The sequence below is a fragment of the Sapajus apella genome, unplaced genomic scaffold (assembly GCF_009761245.1).
Source record: "Sapajus apella isolate SASKATOON/1434 unplaced genomic scaffold, GSC_monkey_1.0 scaffold97, whole genome shotgun sequence".
NCBI classification, from domain to species: Eukaryota; Metazoa; Chordata; class Mammalia; order Primates; family Cebidae; genus Sapajus; species Sapajus apella.
The window spans coordinates 7,688,117-7,705,597 of record NW_022437037.1 but is presented as its reverse complement, the minus strand read 5'-3'; the positions used below and the strand labels follow the sequence as shown (position 1 = coordinate 7,705,597).

Below are 17,481 nucleotides of genomic sequence, written 5' to 3'. Positions count from 1 at the left end.
AAAAAAAAAAAAAAAAATTAAAAGGCCAATGCCAAGCAGCACAGGTGCTCTCGGGCCAGGAGTCCCACACGGCGGGGAAGTCTTTCTTGTGCCCTACTGCCTGTTGCAGACCCTCGCGGTCATGCTTACATGGCCTCCCCTAATGTCCCACAGGTGGGAGGACTTGACTCAGGGCTGCTGTGGTCAGGGGCTGGGCTCTGTAGCCCAACAGGCTACGGGGAGCAGCCTGGACTCAGGGACCTAAAACTTTCCTAGTTGGCTTTAATAAGCTGTCTTAGGGATGGTAGGATCGGGGGGAAGAAGGATGGGGTGCCAGGACAGGGGAGGTACTAGGTTGGGGGTGGGGCAGGAAGGATGGGGTCCAGGCCAGGGGTGGGTAGGAAGGATGGGCCAAGATGGGGGACAGGATAGGGGACAGGATAGGGGCTGGCTGCTCTTACTATGGCTCTAAGACATCACATCAGGGATCAGGGAGCACCCAGGTGGGAACCAAGGCAGGTGGGTGGGCTTGACACTTACCATGTAATAGGCTATGAAGGGAAGCAAGACCTTGAGCTTGTCTGGGTGGACACTAATGTTGGCCTTGACAGCGTTCCGGGACCAGATGGGACGGATGTCAAACAGCTAGGGAGGCCAAGGGCAGAGGCTGAGATGAGCACCAGTAACTTCCACCCTTCTGCCCTGGACTCCCCAGCATGGTCTGGACCCCAGTGGCCCCTCCAGAGAGGAGCTGGTGGAGGGCAGGGGCTGGACACATAGGGCGTGGCCCTAGGTCCCACTGCACTCACACATCTGTTCCCTCGGAAGCCTGGGCTGCATGCCCAGCCCGTGCCAAGTGCAGCTGTGGGGCTGGGGCCCTGAAATGACCACAAGGGACATGGTCGCTGTCCTCATACAGCCCACAGTGCATCACGGAGCAGGCTCAGGGGAGACATGCTAGAGTCCCAGGGTCCCCATGCTGCCCCAATATAGAGAACAGGTGTCTGAGGTGGGACATTGTCAGGGTTGAAGGGGACAGCCTAGCCTGGGGAGGACTGCAAAGGTCAGTGTGGCCACAGTGTGGAGGGCTGGAGAGCCAGGGCAGTGGGCCTCACAAGCCAGTTTAGGAATGTGGGCTGTGGCCAGAGGACAAAGAGGAGCCACTGACAGTGCCCCAGTTAAATCAATAAGAAATCAACGGATATCCACACGGTCTCTTTCAGAAAGACCTCCCACAGGCGCGCTGTGTAAGGGAAGAGCCAGGATTGGATGGCAGTGGTATGGCCTCACTGTGAACCTGATGTTCATGCCTATGGGGATGCAGGCCTCCAAAGCACCTACAAGCCTAGGGAAGGCGGGCTGCCTGGCAGCGTGGTTCCAGCTCTAATGGTAAAAAAGTGCTGGGTCCGGCACACCAGGCGCCCCACTGGGTCTGCTGCAGTGAGTGACTGGATGAATGAGTTCGGTGGATCCCAGAGCTCCACGTTTAGGTCACACTGGAACAGTGCACACGTATTTTCCTTAAGAGCTCTAAGAAACGTGTTCAACCTTGGGAATGTGGAACTTATATCGCCACGGCCTTTAGACATGACATCTGAAGGTGGAAATTTCCCATACACTAAGGAATGGGTTTTGAAAAGGTCAATGCAGCTAACCCACAGCCAGGGACAAGGAGCAGCTGGATAAACACAAGCGGCCCACACAGAGGCTGGGGCCACCAGGCTGGGCGCAGCGTGGGACTCGCCTTCCTCAGCTCCTCCTCAACCTTCCGGTCCACGGGGTTGGTGCAGACTCTCCTCCACGTCTGGGCTGCAGCCTCCAGTGGCTGCTTGGGCACCTCCTCATCCTCAAAGTTGACAAAGATGGCATTGTGGGGGCGCCGGGCCCTGCTCAGGCCAATCAGGTTCTCACCCGAGATGGGGGGGTTGTTGTAGCCTTCCCTGGGGGCAGAGAGCACAGGTGAGAACAGGAGCACCAAGACCATCCCAGGTACCCGGCAGGCTGGACCAGGAAGGGAGCCCAGGAGCCCGGCAAGGTCCACGGCCACCATGTGTGCCTCTCCCTGGACATCTGTGCTGGGAAGGGACCCCAGAGCCAGCTGCTTAGGGAACCTGTATTCACAGAGGAAGAGACGCGGCCACAACTGCCTGTGACAACTCAGAGAAGCCCAGGGCCTGAGGCTCTCAAGCTGGGGAAGAGCAAAAGGTCCTAGAGGCTGGAGTGCAGAAAAGGGCACCTGCCACAGGGCTGGTGGTCTCACAAGTGCAGAGTCAGGCGCAGCACTGTCCAGCCAGTGAAAAACTGGACAGAGTCTAATGTCCAGCACCTGGCAATGGTGAAATCACTCAAGGCACAGCTGCATGAGGGAACACGGCCCGCTGTGAAAACGGACAAGAGCTGCACTCACTGACATTTGCTTATATGCAATGCACTTATTTAACCCTCATACTAATCCTACAGAGAAGGGACCATTTTCTAATAAAGCAGCTGAAGCCACAGGGACTGGGAAACTTGCCCAGAGATGGAGCTCCCAGGAAGGAGCTGGGACCCCCATCCAGGAGCCTGGCTGGGAACATCCCATCACACAACTGTCCTGCCACCCAACACAGCAGGCCTCTGGCTCAGAAGCATCTCCACCACATGTAGGTGAAGGAACAAAGGATCTCACCAAATGGCGTCGCCATAAAACAGAGGGCTGAAAGCCAAGGATTCCATTTGTCCAAACACAGAATGTCCAACACCGAGAGGGAACCCCAGTGTCAACTATGGACACTGGGTGACAATGTGTCAGTGTAGGCTCATCCACTGTGACAAGTGCCCCACTCTTCGGAGATGTTGATAATGGGGGAGGCTGTGGGGGGAGAGGGGGGCTAGGGGACATATGAGAAATGGCTGTGCCTTCTTATTTTGCTGTGTATTTAAAATTGCTCTAAAAAAACAATCTTAAGGCCAGGCACAGTGGCTCACACCTGTAATCCCAGCATTTTGGGAGGCTGAGGCGGGCGTATCACCTGAGGTCAGGAGTTCAAGACCAGCCTGACCAACATGGAGAAACCCCATCTCGCTAAAAATACAAAAATTAGCTGGGTGTGGTGGCGCATGCCTGTAATCCCAGCTACTCGGGAGGCTGAGGCAGGAGAATCGCCTGAGCCCAGGAGGCGGAGGTTGCAGTGAGCCAAGATCGCTCCATTGCACTCCAGCCTGGACAACAAGAACAAAACTCCATCTCAAAGATAAATAAAGTCTTAAAACACACATACACACACAAAGCAGATTCTAAAATTGTCTCCGTGTGTTGGTACAGAACATCCTTAGGCAGGTTTTCCTCAAAATATTTGTAGTGGTCACCTCTTTAAGGTTGGACATCAAACTTACATGAAAGCAGGGAAACCAGTGTAATGAACCCTGTGAGCCCGCTATCAGTGTCAACAACGATCACCACGGGGTTAATTTCCTTTCCTCTGAACCTCCACACAACCCACTATTCTGAAGTATAACCCATTATTTTAAAGTATGTCCTGGACATCATAGAATTCATTCGGGTAATTATCACCTTTTAAATGTGTTTCCATTTTATCTTAGTTTTCTACATGAGTACATACCATCGGCATACTTATAAAGAGTAACAGCAATTTCACCTTATGAAACAAAACTAGAAAGATGGGATCAAGTCTGGGCCTTCTTTTTAAAGTGCCTGCACTAAAAACCACACGGGACAGGTGAGCACTGTCCCGTTTTCAAAGATGCCCCAAGGAAAGCCGGTCGGGCACCTTCAGAGCAGCCCACCTGTGCCTGACCCTGTCGGGAGGGGCCTCGGCTGTACCCCCAGCCCACTCCCCATGACAGCCTCAGGCTGTGGTCTGTGTCAACATGATTCTAAGTAGGTGCGGAACTGCTGGCAGGGGTCCAAGGGTGCTGATGGCTAAGTCAACAGGAACACCTCGGAGAGTCCCTGAGGAGCAGCAGGGACCCACCATCCTCCAGTTAGGAGGACCCCGTCAGCCCAGCCCAGCAGCTTCTGCTTCCCCACCTGGTTTGTGGGACGCTCAACCACCCCAGGAAGGGGCCGAGGAGGTGGTGGTGAGGTCTCCTGCCTACCAGTCCTCACACACCCAGCAAGGTCAGCAGGGCAGGAGAATCGATAGCATCCCTGGGAGAAAAGACAGGTTCATTCCGTGTGCTGGAAACCGATAAGCCACATGGGGAGGAAGGGGGCCTCGGGGCTGGAGCAGCTGGCCCACCTCCCTCATTTTACCCCAGCAGCTTGAGAACAGCTGCCCACTGGCACACAGGGCAGAGCAAGGACTTAGATGCTGTCATCTAGTGCTGGGGCGGCAGTGCAGACAGCGCTGTTTTCTTTTTTATATTTTTGTTTCTGACAAGAGTATGCTGCTTGTGGTGGGGAAAAAAAGGTTTTGTTTTTTGAAACAGGGTCCCACTCTGTCACCCAGGTTGCAGTGAAGTGGTGCAACCATAGCTCACTGCAGCACTGACCTCCCAGGCTCAGGCCATCCTCCATCTCAGCCTCTCAGGTAGCTGGGCCCACAGACACACATGCCACCATGCTCAAGTAATTGTTAAACATTTTTTTATAGACACAGGTCTCACTATGTTGCCCAGTCTGTTCTCAAACTTCTGGCCTCAAGCAATCCTCCCACCCTGACTTCTCAAAGGCATGAGCCAATAAGTAACTTTAAAAAATAGGCTGGGTGCGATGGCTCACATCTGTAATCTCAGCTCTTTGGGAGGCCAAGGCGGGCAGATCACCTGAGGTCAGGAGTTTGAAAGCAGCCTGGCCAACATGGTGAAACCCCGTCTCTACCAAAAAAACAAAAATTAGCTGGGTGTGGTTGCGCACACCTGTAATTGCAGCTACTTGGGAGGCTGAGGCAGGAGAATCGCTTGAATCCAGGAGGCAGAGGTTGTAGTGAGCTGAGATCGCGCCACTGCACTCCAGCCTGGGGGACAAGAGGGAAATTCTGTCTTAGGAAAAAAAAGAGAAAAAGGGATGATGTCATCCCCCGCTTCAAACTCTACAGTGAGTACAACAGACTTACAGAAAATTGTATCATTCTATATGCAAGAGTTTTCTGCAGGGAGGCAAAGTGACTTGATTCTTTTTAGTTACACGTTTCCACAATTTGTTTTATTTTTCTAATAGGTACAATTTACTCTAACAATCACAAAAAAGTAGTGGGTGGTGGTGGTTGGGGCGTTACAGATTAAACAGACTAGGGGACAGCAACCAAAGCAACGTGTGTGGCCCTTGTCTGGCTCCTGAGTGGCTTTTGAGAGAATCGGGAAAACCTGAACAAGGACTGGGTGTGGGTGGCGTGGGGAGCACTGCTAACTCTGCTGGGTAGGAGGCTGGTATTACAGGTATTGCGGGTCTGTCTGAAACATGAGTCTTCCCAGTGGGAGATCTGTGCTGCTTGTTTCTGAAGGCAGCACTGTGCCACTGGGGGTGGAGAGGGCAGAATGTTGCCCACTGGACACTCATGATGGGTACGCGGGGGCTACTAAACAATTCGATTCTCTCCACTCAGGTGTGTCTGAACCTTTCCACAATGCTTCTCTGAAGGTAGAGAAGAACACAGCCTCTCCTGAGGATGAAGCCTAAGCCCTGGTCTTCACTCCCCGCCCCCATTCCCTGGCTCAACTGCTCTGGTGTATAGCAGCCTCCCTAGCCTTCCTCTGCATGCGCCAATCCTCTGGTTGGGTCCCCGGATCTTCACCTGGCTGGCTCTGTCTCAGTTCCAGATGTCAGCTCCTCTGAGGGCCCTCACTGCCACCTGTTGCCCCGGCCCACTGTCTTCCACTACGGCCCACTCCCCGTGGTCTCCTTAAGGCACCCAGCTATGTACTCACGCTCCATCTAGCTCCCACTGCCTGCGCTGCGCCCCAGCTGCTGTGCTGTCCGCGTCCGCCATGGACACCAGGCTTCAGGGAGTGCCCTGGGCCACCACAGGTGCTAGGTCAGGATGTGTTAAAGGAAATAGGCAATGAGGAATGAGAAGGTCCTCCCACCCCTTCAGAGAAAACCGCTCTGAGCCCAAAGTCTTCCAGACTTTTCTAGGCTTCTGTTACCACCCTACCATTTACTTTCATTCCACAGAATCTGGTCTTACACCTGCCTTTGTCATACAGCAAAGGAGCCACCTGGGTATGGGTCCCATCAGTCCACAGAGTCCACTCTCTTCTTTCTGTTTCGTGTTTTGTTTTCTGAGGCAGGGTTTTGCTGTGTCACCTGGGCTGGAGTGCAGTGGTGTGATCATACTCACTGCAGCCTCAAAATCCTGGGCTCAGCCAATCTTTCCACCTCAGCGTCCCCAGTAGCTAGGGTTATAGGTGCATGTCACCATGCCCAGCTAACGTTTTCAGTTTCTTGTAGAGACGGAGTCTTGCTGTGTTACCCAGGCTGGTCTCAAAGTTTTGGCCTCAAGTGATCCTCCCACCTTGGCCTCTCAAATGACTGGAATTACAGGTGTGAGCCACTACACTAGGCCCAAGCCCATTCTCTTGAGGGCTGCATTTTTGGAAGCTTAAAACATGCTTTGGAACAATTCTTCAACAAACATCATCACCTGGGCCAGTTCTGAAAGCCCTTTTCAGGCCGGGGGCTGTGGGTAACGCCTGTAATCCCAGCACTTTGGGAGACCGAGGCGTGTGGATCATTGGAGGCCAGGAGTTCGATACCAGCCTGGCCAACATGGTAAGCCTCATCTCTATCAAAAATACAAAAGTTAGCTGGGTATAGTGGCAGGCACCTGTAGTCCCAGCTGCTCAGGAGGCTGAGGCAGGAGAATTGCTCGAACCCAGGAGGCAGGGGTTGCAGTGGGCCGAGATCACGCCAATGCACTCCAGCCTGGGTGAGAGCGAGACTCTATCTCGCAAAAAAAAAAAAAAGGAATTCCTTTCTGCTTTGCTCATCTGTTTGTAGTAATCCTGCTCCCCTAAATCTGGGCCCACGGATACTTGCTGAGTGCCTCTCACCAGCCAGGCTCTGTTCTGGGCACCGGGGCTATGACAGAGGCCAAAGCAGGCCAAGGCACTACTTCTGGGAAGCATATTTTACTAAAATGGCAAGCTTTTTTTTTAATGTCCTTTTGTGTGTAATTTTAGAAAGTAGAGCACACAAAAATCAGGACAGCGTGGCACTGGGCCATGAGCAAAGCCTGCAGAGCGGGAGAGACCGGGGCAGTGCTGCCCACGGGACCTGGTGCTGACCCCACATCTCGGCTTCCTTGTGTGTACGATGGGGTGTCAGGAACCCTGGGGAATTGCTCCCAGGCTGGGGTGAGACACACTCACTGCACTGCTGCACAGGGACGTGAAATAGCTGGCGGTGAAACTGGTTAATACTATTCATCCCCAGTTGGGTATTTTCAACTTGTTTTCATAGTATTAAATCTTGGATTTTACATAAATGAAATCCTATTCTTTCATGTCAGTGGGTAGCATTTGACAACATTTGACAAGGCCCAGGCCTACCTTTCCAATAGCCCCTGGGGTCTCTAATTATGTCAAGAAGGTCTAAGTTAAAGAATTCATGTCATCTGAATCGCATATGGGCTTGGGAGGACTGTGCACACGCGCAGTGTGGTGGTGGGTGGCGGGTGGTGGCAGTGGGTGCACTGTGAGTCACGTCCATGTGGCCTTTCATAGCTCTCAGTGAAGGAGAAACCCACTACTGATGAGAGTGAGTGCGTGCCTGACCTCAGGAGAGGCACTGTGCTCCAGAGGGGACACAGACCATTACCAAGAACAGAGCAGGCAAGAGCTGTGTACAGTCACAGATGCCTTGAGAAGGATGGCACTGGGCGATGGGCAGGATCAGGGGTTCTCTGAAGCGACCTCCAGCTGCACAGGGCAGACCAGGAAAAGGCAAACAGCTGGGATGAAGTGGAGCAAAGGCTTGGCAGGTGAGTGTGGCAAAGAGAGCAGGGCAGGGGAAGGACAGATGATAAAGAGGCTGTGAAATCTCTGCCAGGGACAGGGACGGTGAGGCCATGAAGAGCAAAGGAGGTAGGAAAGAGGCCAGGCACGCTGGCTCACGTCTGTAATCCCAGCACTTTGGGAGGCTGAGGTAGGCAGATCACGCGGTCAGGAGTTCAAGACGAGACTGGCCAACATGGTAAAACTCCATCTCGTCTAAAAAATACAAAAATTAGCTGGGCGTGGTGGCTCATGCCTGTAATCCCAGCTACTTGCCAGGCTGAGGTAGGAGAATTGCTTGAACCAGAACCCAGGAAGTGAAGGTTGCAGTGAGCCAAGATCGTGCCACCGTACTCCAGTGAGAGACTCCATCTCAATTTAAAAAAAAAAAAAGGAGGTAGGAAAGAGCTGGGGTCAAACTGGGACGTTCACAGGTGGCTTGCTTAGGTAGTGTCATTACTGGTGACAGCAAGGTCCAGAGAGTGGCCGGTCAGCAATGACCAGGGGGTTAAACCAAAGGACATTTCTCAGCAGGAACTCATCCTTAGGAGTGAGGCCGACCTGGCAATCCATTGGCCACTGCTTACTAAGGCCCTGTTCTGTGCTCGGCCCTGTGCTGAGAACTGCACGTGCTGTTTACATTCAATCCCAATACCTCGGTGGGTAGGTACTACTGTCATCCCATTTTCTTTCTTTTTTTTTTTAGAGACAGTCTCGCTCTGTCACCCAGGCTGGAGTGAGTGCAGTGGTGCGGTCTCAGCTCACTGCAACCTCTGTCTCTCAGGTTTAAGCGATTCTCCTGCCTCAGTCTCCTGAGTAGCTAGAATTACAGGCGTGCACCACGAGCATGAGCTACCGCGCCCGGCCCATCCCATTTTCAGGATGGAGAACTGAGGCCGCCTGGAGGGGGACTTACCGGTGCTGGGTCTCTGGTCGGTAGAAGTAGTCCACTGGGGCGTCCAGCCGGGAGAAGATGGGTGGGGGGATGTACAGTGGCAGCTCCTGGTGGAAGAAGGCCTCTTTCTCCGGCCGGAGCATCAGTACCTTGTCATACATTGACGTATGCTTGCCGCCTGCTTCCGTATGCACGGCCAAGTATTGGAAGTCAGACATCCCTAGAAAGAGAGGTGACCAGATGGCGGATAATGAGTCCAGGGATACTCATTCAGGAATGGGTGGCTGCCACACACTGACACCCACATCTGCTTAGGGAGGTGCTGAGTGGGCCATGCGGTGGAGGCTGCAGGGCGAGGGTGGCAGGGAAACACACCGTTCCCAAATGCTTCTGCAAAGTTGGCTCAATGCAGTCTTAAGTCACTTACATACAAATTATTTTGGGGAGGTGGGGAGCTACATAATAGGTGAAGATGGAGTTCAGGTCAGTGCTTCTTAAATGTATGTTACTTTTAACTGTAATAACTGCAATTATGTTTGCACCAACCTAATATGATATGAATCACCCGGGATCTTGCTAAATGTAGGTTCTGAGATGGTGCATTTCTACCAAGCTCCCAGGTGAGCTTGATGCTGCCAGTCTGGAGACACACACTGGGCAGCAAGGTGCTGGTTTAATTCGATAAAAACACGACATGTCAAGTTTTATCAATCACTTTGGAAACCTTGTCCCAGAAAGAACAGCCCTCTTTGGTGAATGCCATGACCCAGCAGAATGACTGCAATTCAAAATGGTCGACCCATTGGAACCAGGACCTGCTTCTCCTTCGTTTCGCTTTCTTCTTCCCCTCTTTTCTCCTTCTAGTCCTCCTTTCCCTTCTCAATCTTTACACTCTTCAGATTCTGCCTAAAACTGTAGCTGCAATTCAGCTATATCTAAGGCTTGTTAGTAATAGGCCAGGCACCTCCCCTGGGCTAGAGCCTGGTCCATTCACAGACACTGCCTCCCGGAATCTTCACAAGGGCCTAAGGAATGCAGGACACACTGCACAGACAAGGAAACTGAGGCTGAGGGAATACAAGCCACCTTCCAAAGAAACTGGCAGGACTCAGGCAGGCACGATGCCAAAGTCTGTGTCTTTCTCACGCCTGTCTCCCTCCCTTGCCTTACTGCCTCCTCACTGCGGTTCCTGGTAGGTGGCAAACCTGACTGAGGGCTCCACGAGGGACCTTCAACCTGCTGAGAGTTCAAAGGGGCAGGAGGCCCCAAGGGGCTTCGGGAGCTAGGAAGGCAAGACCAACAGCAGCCCAGACCAAGAGAAGATTCAAAACACTGTGGAGGGGTAAAGACTGAAAGTCTGCTGGCCAGATTTGGTCCCATACAATGGTTTTATTAAAAATTAGGAGATTTCCAGTTTAAGAATGCTGAAGATTGGGCAGCAATGAACCCAGAGTCTCTGGGGAACTACTGGCTGGAGGGAAGAAAGGCTGCCTCCTGGATGGGGCCTGTGCTCTGCTGTGTCCCGGCAGCCCCTGCCCTCATGCCTGGGCATACCCTGGCCCCCCTCACTGGTACAGATGACCCACACAGCTCCTGCAGGCAGCTGGGATAGCCAACCCTGAAATAACCAGATGCTGCAAGAGTAGATTTCAGTTACCCTGAAATTTGTAAATGGTGGAGATGATGCCAAGGATCTCCATGTCAAATGTGACCTCGGGGTGGACCTCAGTGCTCAGCACCCCTTTCTGCCGCCTTGTTCTCTTCCTGATGCGGAGCAGCAGGCTGCTGGTACTGAAGCGGTTGGCGCACACTGGGTGGCAGTATGGGTCCTTGGGCCGGAAGTACAGCTCCAGCCTCTTGGTGGGGTCCGCATAGATCTGTGGCAAGGCCGAAGGAGACAGAGTGAAGCAATGACGAGCAAGCAGCCGGGGAGGAGCTGCTCCTCTCTCCACAAAACCCGATGGTGACCCAGGAAGGGCGAAGAGGCTCACATTTCATTCTGGGCTCTTAATTCCCAAAAGGCTCATTTTTTAAGCCCAAGTAGCTTAGTTTGTACCCAGTGGAGAAAATGAGAATCATCTCCTTCCTTCTAAGAGGTTGTAAAGTTGGAGATGACAACTGCCCATTAAGTAAATGCCATCATCCATCAAGTCCCTGTTCAGTGTGGGGCATTAGGTGATTCTTCTGGTAATATTCGAGGGTGGTACTATCACCCTTGTCTTGGAGGTCACTCAGCTTGGTGTGGGGTGGAGTGGCTTGTCTAGGGCTACCTACTCTAACTACCATCCACCATAAAAGGTCTCGGTACTCAGTCCCATATGGAGATGATCTGAGGTCCAAATGAGATTAAATCAATCAGTAATACCCATTTGGGCTCTGACTTGCTGTCACCTATACCCTTCCAAGCACAAGACACTGAATACCAACACCCTTTTGGGTCCCTCTTCTTAAAAGCCCCAAGAATAGTATCTATGTCATATGATTGTTATGATGATTAAATATGTATCAAGCACAGAGCTTGGTGCCTGACTTGTCTCGTGGTAGACATTCAATATGTGCCACCTACATGTGAATGAACGCTTGCTGCATGCTGGGTCACAGCGAGCATCGGATGTGTGCATCTGAAAGCACCAACAACATTAAATGGGTCAAGATCACCTACATACTGGTGAGCTGGCTCTCAACACCCAGAACAGGGTCTGGCCCTTAGGAAGTGGTCAGGAACTATCTAGGGAGGGAATGAAGAAGGCTTTGTGCTCAGGAATCTCCTCCTCATGAAGCACACGCCTCTGAGTCCTGATAGGGTGGGAATGAACCCAAAGGTGCGCGTGGCACAGGGGAGGGCTCAAGAAACATGAGAAGAGTGAATGGGTGATGAAGGTCCCTTCCCAAAGCGCTCACACTGTAGTTGGGTACAGATAATCCCTGGGGTTAGCGAGAGTAAGGATTCTGTCAAAGCCAAAAGTCAAGTGAATAATATAAAAGAAGAAAACATGATTAACTGGGGCTGTACTGGTGGCCCATGCTTAATGAATTTAGGGCTTTTCCATATTCATAAAGGATGAGAAAGCAGCAGGTAAAGGCTCAGACTCTAGAGTAAGGCATGAGTTCTAATCCCCTTATACCGTGTAGGAGATGTCTGACCTGAATTTCCTTGTGTCCTCATCTGTAAAATGTGAATAAAAATGGCATCTAACTCACTAGATTGCTGTAAAGACTCAGTCATGCATTTGGCAAGTAATTACAGAAACTGGCACTGTTATGGATGTTAGGAACAGAGAACTGGGCCCAGCATCGTGGCTCACACCTGTATTCCAGCACTTTGAGAGGCCAAGGTGGGTGGATTAAGCCCAGGAGTTCAAGACCAGCCTGGGCAACAAAGGGAGACCTCCTCTCCACAAATAATACAAAAAACTAGCTGGGCGTGGTGGTGCATGCCTATAGTCCCAGCTACCTGGGAGGGTGAGGTGAGAAGATCACGTGAGCCCAGGAGGTTGAGGCTGCAGTGAGCCATGATTAGCTCCACTGTACCCCAGCCTTGGTGACGGAATGAGACCCTGAATCAAAATAAATAAATAAAAATAAAGAAATACAGAAGTGAACAAGAGAAGTCCCTACTCTCATGGAGTTGATAGGGCCAAGGGGCCAAGAGCGACAATAATTTTTTTTTTCCTTTTTTTCTTAAATTTTTTATTATTTATAAGCCTGTGTCAAAAGACATTAACTATTTTAAAACATTTTCACATTGGAATTAACAGGATGAGGAGGTAGATAATTGGCAGCGGCCACTTTAGTTAGGGTGATGAGGGAAAACTTCTGTAAAGAAGAGACGTTTCCAGCTCTGGTACATGTAAAGAACTGACACAGAGCATCCTCCAGCTGCTCCACTTGCTGTGTGACCCTGAACAAGCGACATTCCTTCCCTTGTAAAATACAGACATTGACAGGTCCTACCTGGTAGGGTTCTAAGGAGGATGGACTGCAAGTAAGGCACCTAGAGCCGTACGCGGCACAGAATAAGATGACAACTCTCACTACCTCTAATCCTAATAACTTAACAGTCTCTCCCTCTCAGGTAAGTCAAGAGAGCTTCATCTTCTCATGCCTCCGTTTTCCACTTCGTGTAATGAGGATGAGGCAGCGCAACACACCCTGTGAGGCTGCAGAGTTGCGTTCCTGGCACCAGTGCCAAGACTGTGGCTCGCTTTTGGGGATGGAATGAAAAAAAGCCCCTAGGGGCTGGGTGCAGTGGCTCAAGCCTGTAATCCCAGCAATTTGGGAGGCCTCGGCGGGCGGATCACCTGAGGTCAGGAGATTGAAACCAGCCTGGCCAACATGGCGAAACCCCGATTCTACTAAAAAATGACAAAAAATAGACGGGCGTGGTGGCGGGTGCCTGTAATCCCAGCTACTCGGGAGGCTGAGGGAGGAGAAAAGCTTGAACCCGGGAGGCGGAGATTGCAGTGAGCCGAGATCGCGCCACTGCACGCCAGTCTGGGCGACAGAGTCAGACTCCATCACAAAAAAAAAAAAAAAAAAGCCCCTGGCGTCTCCCTCACAGTCCCTTCCCCTCTGTTCCCCGGGTAAAAAACGACCCGTTCCCAATCACAGATAGCAAAGCCCTGCCCACTGGCCGCCCAGAGTCTGCCACACGCTCCGTTGCCAAGGAAACCACACATCCCAGGTCCATCCGCCCCTTCCGCCGCAGTCAGGCGACTCCGTCTCTCTCCCGGTGTCCCGGAGCTGCCCAGCCTCTTACCCGGGAGACGCCTTCCTCACCGCCCAGAGTCGGCAGCATCTTAGCCACGTCACGCACCACGCCCGGATACTCCACGCACACCATGCGTCGCTCCCGCCGCAGCTCCACGGGAACGGCGGGCCCCAGCCCCGGATCGGCCGCCTCCGCCGCCATCCCTGCGCCTCTGGCCTGGCCCGCCACCGTTCGTCCCACAAAGTGCTCCTAGTGGCGTCGGCTCAATGGTTCCGCGAAGAAATCGTTCCGGGCTCCCTCACCGTTCGCGTCTCCTAACTCCCGGGCTCAGCAAGACTCGAGGGCCTCCGGGGAGCAAATGGCCGACGGCAGGCCCCATGGCTTCTGGGGAAACGATCGCCAAGTCCTTGACTTTTTATTTAAAAATAAGTGGCTTAGTCCCCGGAGCGGGGCACGTACCAGTCTCTCCCACTAGCCATCGAGGGACCCGGAGGATAATAAGACACCACCTTCCCTCGACTTCAGCCAATGTGAATCCGAAGGCCGGGCGAGTTTTTTGTTTTAGCCAATGAGAAGTCCGGAGGAAGTGAGGTCCCACGTTCTCCAATTTCATTCTTTTTTTTTTTTTTTAATTTGTTTTCATCATTAAAACTTTTTTATTTACAATAATATTTAACAGTCTTTATGGGCTTAAATGTAGCAGATTATCACCTGTGCATCAAGCATTACACTTCATTCCTTTAAGATGTGCTTCATCCTCACTCAAGCTGCTTGCCACCCTCCGATTTCTGGTCCAGTCTACTCTTTTTACCCTTCACCATGTAGATGAAGTAGGCAAGTCTCTTTTTCATTCACAGGTATGTTCCTGAAGTGTCGACTCACATTCTGTGTGTGGGGGGGGGGGGGGGGGGGGCCAATTTCGTTCTTTTTAGCCAATAAAGAGCCAGAATTTGACTACGTCCCTGCCCTTTTCCGGGTATTCCACCCAATGACAGCTCGGGGGCGGGTAAGAGGCAGACTTCCGGCCTACCTGCTCGGGTGGGAAAACGTCCCAGCCGAGAGTTGATTTCCGGGTAGGGGTCCGCCTGGGTTTCTGTCGGCCTTGGCGCTTCTTCTCTGAAGCGTCTGCATCCCGCTCCGGACGAGGTGTCTAACCGCAGCTGTGGGGGGCCGCAGGGAGCTGGACGTGGAAAAGGCGAGCGCGAGGGAACTGTGCTGTCAACCCTCGCCTCGCCTCCACACGGAAAGCCCGGAAGCGCCGGCTCGGGGCCGAACTCCGGCATCCGGCGTTCGTCTGTTAGGCAGGCAGACATTAAGCGCTTACTGCGTGCTGGGCCGTACTCAGGACCCAAAGGGGAGAACAGCACTGAGTAAGCGTCTGTGCGGGAGGCGCCCAGGGCAGCTACGAAGCCCCGGATTGAAGCGCGTGGCCGCTCAAACAGGGAGGAGATGAGGTCCGAGGTCAGAGACCCGCACCCACCAAAAGGGTGCGCCCGTCGGGCTGGCTGCTTCCCAGTGCCGTGGAGAGCCCTTGAAGGTTTTTCGTCGTTGTTGTTTTTGAGCCGGAGTCTCGCGTTGTCGCCCAGGCTGGAGTGCAGTGGGGTGATCTCGGCTCACTGCAACCTCCGCCTCCCGGGTTCAAGCGATTCTCCTGCCTCAGCCTCCTGAGTAGCTGGGATTTCAGGCGCCCGCCACCACGCACAGCTAATTTTTGTATTTTTAGTAGAGACGGGGTTTCACCATGTTGGCCAGGATGGTCTCAAAGTCCTGACCTCAGGTGGTCCGCTCGCCTCGGCCTCCCAAAGTATTGGTATTACAGGCGTGAGCCACTGTGCCTGGCCCCTTGAAGGGTTTTATGCGGAGCAGTGATCCCATTCGTGCATTTAAAAGACCTCTCGGCTGGGCGCGTTGGCTAGCGCCTGTAATCCCGGCATTTTGGAAGGCCCCGGCGGGAGGATCACGAGGTTAGGAGATCGAGACCATCCTGACTAACACGGTGAAACGCCGTCTCTACTAAAAATACAACATAAAAAAAATAGCCGGGCTTGGTGGCATACGCCTGTAGTCTCAGCTACTTGGGAGGCTGAGCCAGGAGAATCACTTGAACCCGGGAGGCGGAGGTTGCAGTGAGCTGAGATCACGCCACTGCACTCCAGCCTGGTGACAGAAGGAGACTCCATCTAAAAAAAAAAAAAAAAAAAAAAAAAAAAAAAAAAAAAAACCTCTGTGGCTGTGTGTGGAGAATAGATCAGAGGGGGCAAAAGTGAATTCAGATAAACCAACTTCAAGACTGCATAATCCAGGCAAGAGATGGGGCCCAGGGTCAGGGAATTGGGAGTGAGGACAGAAAGAAGGGACTGGGTTTGAGGATATTGGGAGATGAGAATCTGGCTGATAGCGGTGGCTCACGACTGTAATCCCAGCACTTTGGGAGGCTGAGGCAGGAGGATCGCTTGAGGCCAGGAGTTGGAGACCAGCCTGGGCAACACGGCGAGACCCCATTTCTACCAAAAAATACAAAATTAGCCAGCTGTGGTGATGCACGCCTGTAGTCGCAGCTACTCTAGAGGCTGAGGCAGGAGGATCCTTTGAGCCCCAGAGTTGGAGGCTGGAATGAACTATGATCATGCCACTTGCATTCCAGTCGGAAATTAGTAAGGGCAAGTGACTGACCCCTTGGGTATGGGTACCCCAAGTTTCTGAAGTGATTTTTTTTTTAAAAGCCAGGATCTCCCTCTGTCATCCAGGCTGGAGTATGGTGGTGTGATCATGGCTCACTGCAGCCCGGAACTCCTGGGCTTAAGTGATCCTCCCGCCTCAGCCTCCTGAGTAGCTAGGACTGCAGGCATGCACCACCATGCCTGACTAATTTTGTATTTGTGTGTATGTGTGTTTGTGTGTGATGACAGGGTCTCACTGTGTTGTGTATAGTGATTTCTTTTATTTCTTTCTCTGTTTTTTTGAGAAAGAGTCTCATTCTGTCTCCAGGCTGTAGTGCAGTGGCGCAATCTGGGCTCACTGCAACCTCCAACTCCCTGGTTCAAGTGATTCTCCTGCCTCAGCCTCCCGAGTAAATGGGATTATAGGCATGCCACCATGCCCAGCTAATTTTTGTATTTTTAGTAGAGATGGAGTTTCACCATGTTGGCCAGGAGGGTCTCAATCTGACCGTTTTCGGCCCACCTCAGCCTCCCAAAGTGCTGAGATGGCAGATATGAGCCACCATGCTGGGCATCAGAAGAGTACCTGATTGCTCTCGATGGATTTAAGAAGGCAGAATAAATGGCTGTAAAGCCCACTGAATACATTACAAAGTGTAACCTCATTGTGAAATATATTGTATTGGAAGACTCGGTCAGGAGCCCCAAAGCTTTGAAAGAACGCCTCCTGAGTACAGGGGGGAATCAACCCCCAGTAGATGATGGGTAAGTCAGAAGAACCACATGTTTCCACAGGGAGCTGCACTTGAGGACCTGGTGGCCCCTGACCTGCCCTCTCTGGGCACCTGCCCATTCTGCCACCAAAGAGGATTCTCTGTAAGGAGGCCAGGATGATTTTCCAGAATTTTCCATGCCTTGAGATGAAATTTCCTTTCAAACTTCTTGTGTCACACCTATAATCCCAGAACTTTGGGAGGTCAGGGTGGGCAGATCACCTGAGGTTTGGGAGTTCGAGACCAGCCTGACCAACATGGAGAAACCCCATCTTTACTAAAAATACAAAAATTAGCCAGGTATGGTGGCACATGCCTGTAATCCCAGCTACTTGGAAAGCTGAAGCAGGAGAATTGCTTGACCCCAGAAGGTGGAGGTTGTGGTGAGCCAAGATCATGCCATTGTACTGCAGCCTGGGCAGCAAGAGTGAAACTCTGTCTCAAAAAAAAAAAAAACTATGTATTTTGTCCTCATTCCATGTCCACCAGTCAATCTTCTGATGGTTTCATTTTCCAGAAAGGAGAATC

At 52.1% G+C, this 17,481-nt stretch overlaps 1 protein-coding gene across 2 annotated transcripts in view; it reads right to left on the bottom strand.

The window, feature by feature from the left end:
• GTF3C5 (general transcription factor IIIC subunit 5) overlaps positions 1 to 14,400 on the bottom strand; it is a 20,784-nt gene extending 6,384 nt beyond the window's left edge. Inside the window, exons 1-5 of one of the 2 annotated variants that reach the window (XM_032257718.1) lie at positions 13,569 to 14,400; positions 10,467 to 10,686; positions 8,831 to 9,029; positions 1,724 to 1,919; positions 520 to 624 (exon numbers count right to left, since the gene is read on the bottom strand). In XM_032257718.1, the coding sequence (XP_032113609.1) occupies positions 520 to 624; positions 1,724 to 1,919; positions 8,831 to 9,029; positions 10,467 to 10,686; positions 13,569 to 13,721 (873 nt within the window). In that variant the 5' untranslated portion in view covers positions 13,722 to 14,400. The remainder of the gene's footprint in view (positions 1 to 519; positions 625 to 1,723; positions 1,920 to 8,830; positions 9,030 to 10,466; positions 10,687 to 13,568) is intronic. The other variant, XM_032257719.1, reaches the window with a different exon arrangement.
• Between the last annotated feature and the right edge of the window lie 3,081 nt (positions 14,401 to 17,481).